The following is a 3,001-nucleotide window of genomic DNA, read 5'->3' on the forward strand; positions in this document are numbered from 1 at the left end:
TTATTTCTTCTCTTGCTGAAGTTTAATCTCATTTTTCTGTCTCTCGATCTCCTCGATTCGTTCTTTCATTTTCTCCATGCGAGTCTCTATCCTGGTTTTCCTTTCAGTCGTCATGGTAACCTCGTCACTTATCTTCATCATTAGTTTCTCTGTGTTCAGTTGGAGTTGTTGAATCTCGTTCTTTTTGTCCTTCAGTTTCTTGATGACTCCTTCCAGGATTTTTTCTAGTTTGAAGAATCCCTGAACTTTAACGGTCTGATCTCCCTTCTTTTCTGTTACATCTTTATCCACTAACTTCATCTTCTCTTCACTCTCCTCCACTTCTTTCTCCAACTCCTTCATTTGGGAGAAGAGTTGTTTGTTCTGCTCCTCCAGCTCCTCCTTCATTTCCATCAGTGCATCAATCATCTGTTTCGTACTCGTCTGTTCTTCTTCACTCTTTTTCAGCTCCTCTTCAAGTTTTGTCTTTTTCTCGTTCAAGTCTTCGGTCTTTTTGATTTCTTTCATGAGCTGTGATTGATCTTCATTCTCACTGTTAGAATTCTTCTTCATCTCTGTGGAAACAAATGAATGAACCGTTAAAAATGTTGAATGTTTCATTTATGCAGTACTAAAATCAAAGAGACACAATAAGCCAACAACACTGTAGAATACATTTCATCATGCGTTTGGAACAAGAAGCTCCTTTCTATCAACTTTCTACTTGGACTACGACCTCTGCACTTCAACATTTGAAACAATCATGTGATGCCGTCATGAATTTCATTGTGATCTGTGAACATAAGGTTGACTTTCATTGCTGCATTAGGATTTCTTCATATTAGCATTCATTTCAAATGCATTTTTAAATAAATCAAATATGTTTGACTCACTTTTGTTTGGTCTCCGTTTCCAGATAAAAAAGGAAACTGAGAGAATTAAGATGAAGCAGAAAACCACGCTGAAGGTGATAGAAGCTGCACAGTTAGACGGAGCCACGAAGAAATCATCTGTACAAACAATAAAACAAAGAAAACACACTGCATTCACGTAACGGAAAACTTCAACTGTTAAAACCTGAAACTTCTCTTTCCAGAATTTATTCCTACCTGCAATAGATATGTGAACCTCTCTGGTCTGGTTGATGTTGTTCTGTTGGACTCTACAGGTGAAGCTGTTGCTGTGTCTCTTCTCCACAGTCACTCTGCTGCTGACAGTATAGAGGTCATCAGGACCTCTGACGCTCTCTGTAGGTCCAGCAGAGAGGAGGTTTCCCTCAGCGTCCAGCCACAACACCTCAGGTTCTGGAGACCAGCCTGCAGACTTACAGTCCAACATCACTCCTCTGGAGGTTCTGTCAACATTCACAATGAAGGGTGAGGAGGCAGCGCCTGGTGGTGACGGTAAGAAGAGTCACTGAAATCCACATCCCAGGTTAAAGCTCCAGAGGATGTTGTCACGCATCACGTTTAACATCGTTCAACAACATTATTATTGGTGAAGTTCTGTTGAAGCTTCTGCTCGAAATCTACAAAGATTTAATCAGTCTCAGTTCTTCCACGAAATCTTTCAGAAGTTTCTCTGTTTGTAACCTCAGTAACACATGATCTTCTTGTTGATGTGTCTGTGAACGTTACCTTCAGAGCAGTGTGTCAGCAGCAGCAGGCCAAGAGTGAGATAGAAAACCAAATCACTGCAGAAACCCAGCGGAGACGGAAACCATCGTCTGTCTTTCAGATGGAACATTTTCAAGTTCTGAAACTGCAAAGAAATCATTTGTCACATGTTCATTTACAAAAGTAGATCAATAAGTTCAGAGTGTTCCTGAACGCAGCACGGTGATGCACATGCAGCAGCATGAAGCAACGACCTCCATGAAGAAGTACTCAGAGTGTCGTCTCTTCACTTCCTGATGAAGGTCGTTACTTCCTGCTGCTCCGTGTTCATCACTGAGCTGCACTCCGATTGGATGGAACAGGAGGAGTCAATAAAGTTTTAGATTGCTCCTCATAATATATGATAAAATCCAAAGTTATTCCCAAATAACAAAAGAAATATAAAGGTCCTTCAGAGTCCTCCGTGATTTCCAAGCAAATGATCTGAAATTCGATTCAAATCTTTTCATCAGAAACAGTCATTCTGCTGGTCACCAACATTTCCACCTTCATGCCGACCTACATTGTGGGACTCGAATGTCGACCGTGTGTTTGGTGTCTCGTGAATCCAACTATGTTGAGATTCAAATCTGACCAAGAGTCAAACTTGTACATCAATGAATTGAATCATTTTCAGTCTCTTTCCGCTCGTGTAAACAACATGTTGACATTGTGTTCATGTTCAGGAAGTAGAGGGACAATTTGAAGAACTCTCTCTCTGTCCTAGTTTCAATAAGATCAATACGATTTAAGTTTTACTGAAAAGATTTGTCACATGTTACCACATGAAATACACAAAGCATTTATAAAAGCACACATACCTGCTGCAGATATCAGCGAGTCGTCTCAACTACTAAGTTTGTGACACCGTCAGTCCTCCAATAACAGAATGTGGACTTTCAGCTCAGACTTCAGGGAGTCTGTTTTATCATGTTGTAAAATGTTTGATAAGAACCACGTTATGAACTCTGGATGTGAAAAGAAGTGAAGATTCTTCCAGGTGAAACAGACGTAGGAGATGTTTGAAGTCATATTTGGACTTATTTATGATGCTTTCTGACAATGAAGACTCTCTAAACAAAAGGTGGTTCATTCATTGAATACAACAAACTGTCTGATACATTAAAAACAGGAAATCAAGACAAACTTCATTTGGATGTTTTTGTATTGAACATTATTTAGTGAAATGTAAAATCATTGAACAGTGGCAATAGAAATGATATAAAATACATCTGCATATACTAGAATAAAATCTTGAACTCCAGAACATGGAAACGGAGATTTTCTAAGTTACACTCAGAAAATGTATTTAAGCAACAGATTTAAATGAAATAAAATACATTATGATAATAATACAGATCAATATG

The 3,001-nt window shown here is 38.9% G+C and overlaps 1 protein-coding gene across 1 annotated transcript in view; it reads right to left on the reverse strand.

Moving 5' to 3' along the window:
- LOC138636542 (butyrophilin subfamily 3 member A2-like) overlaps window positions 1-3,001 on the reverse strand; it is an 8,220-nt gene continuing 5,219 nt past the window's right edge. The window contains exons 3-4 of the mRNA XM_069724595.1: window positions 1,089-1,370; window positions 1-554 (exon numbers count right to left, since the gene is read on the reverse strand). Of these exons, the coding sequence (XP_069580696.1) occupies window positions 1-554; window positions 1,089-1,370 (836 nt within the window). The remainder of the gene's footprint in view (window positions 555-1,088; window positions 1,371-3,001) is intronic.

Source organism: Brachyistius frenatus, unplaced genomic scaffold, assembly GCF_029030835.1.
Source record: "Brachyistius frenatus isolate BFR_SWC_R1_liver_20210118 unplaced genomic scaffold, ASM2903083v1 Contig_384, whole genome shotgun sequence".
NCBI classification, from domain to species: Eukaryota; Metazoa; Chordata; class Actinopteri; family Embiotocidae; genus Brachyistius; species Brachyistius frenatus.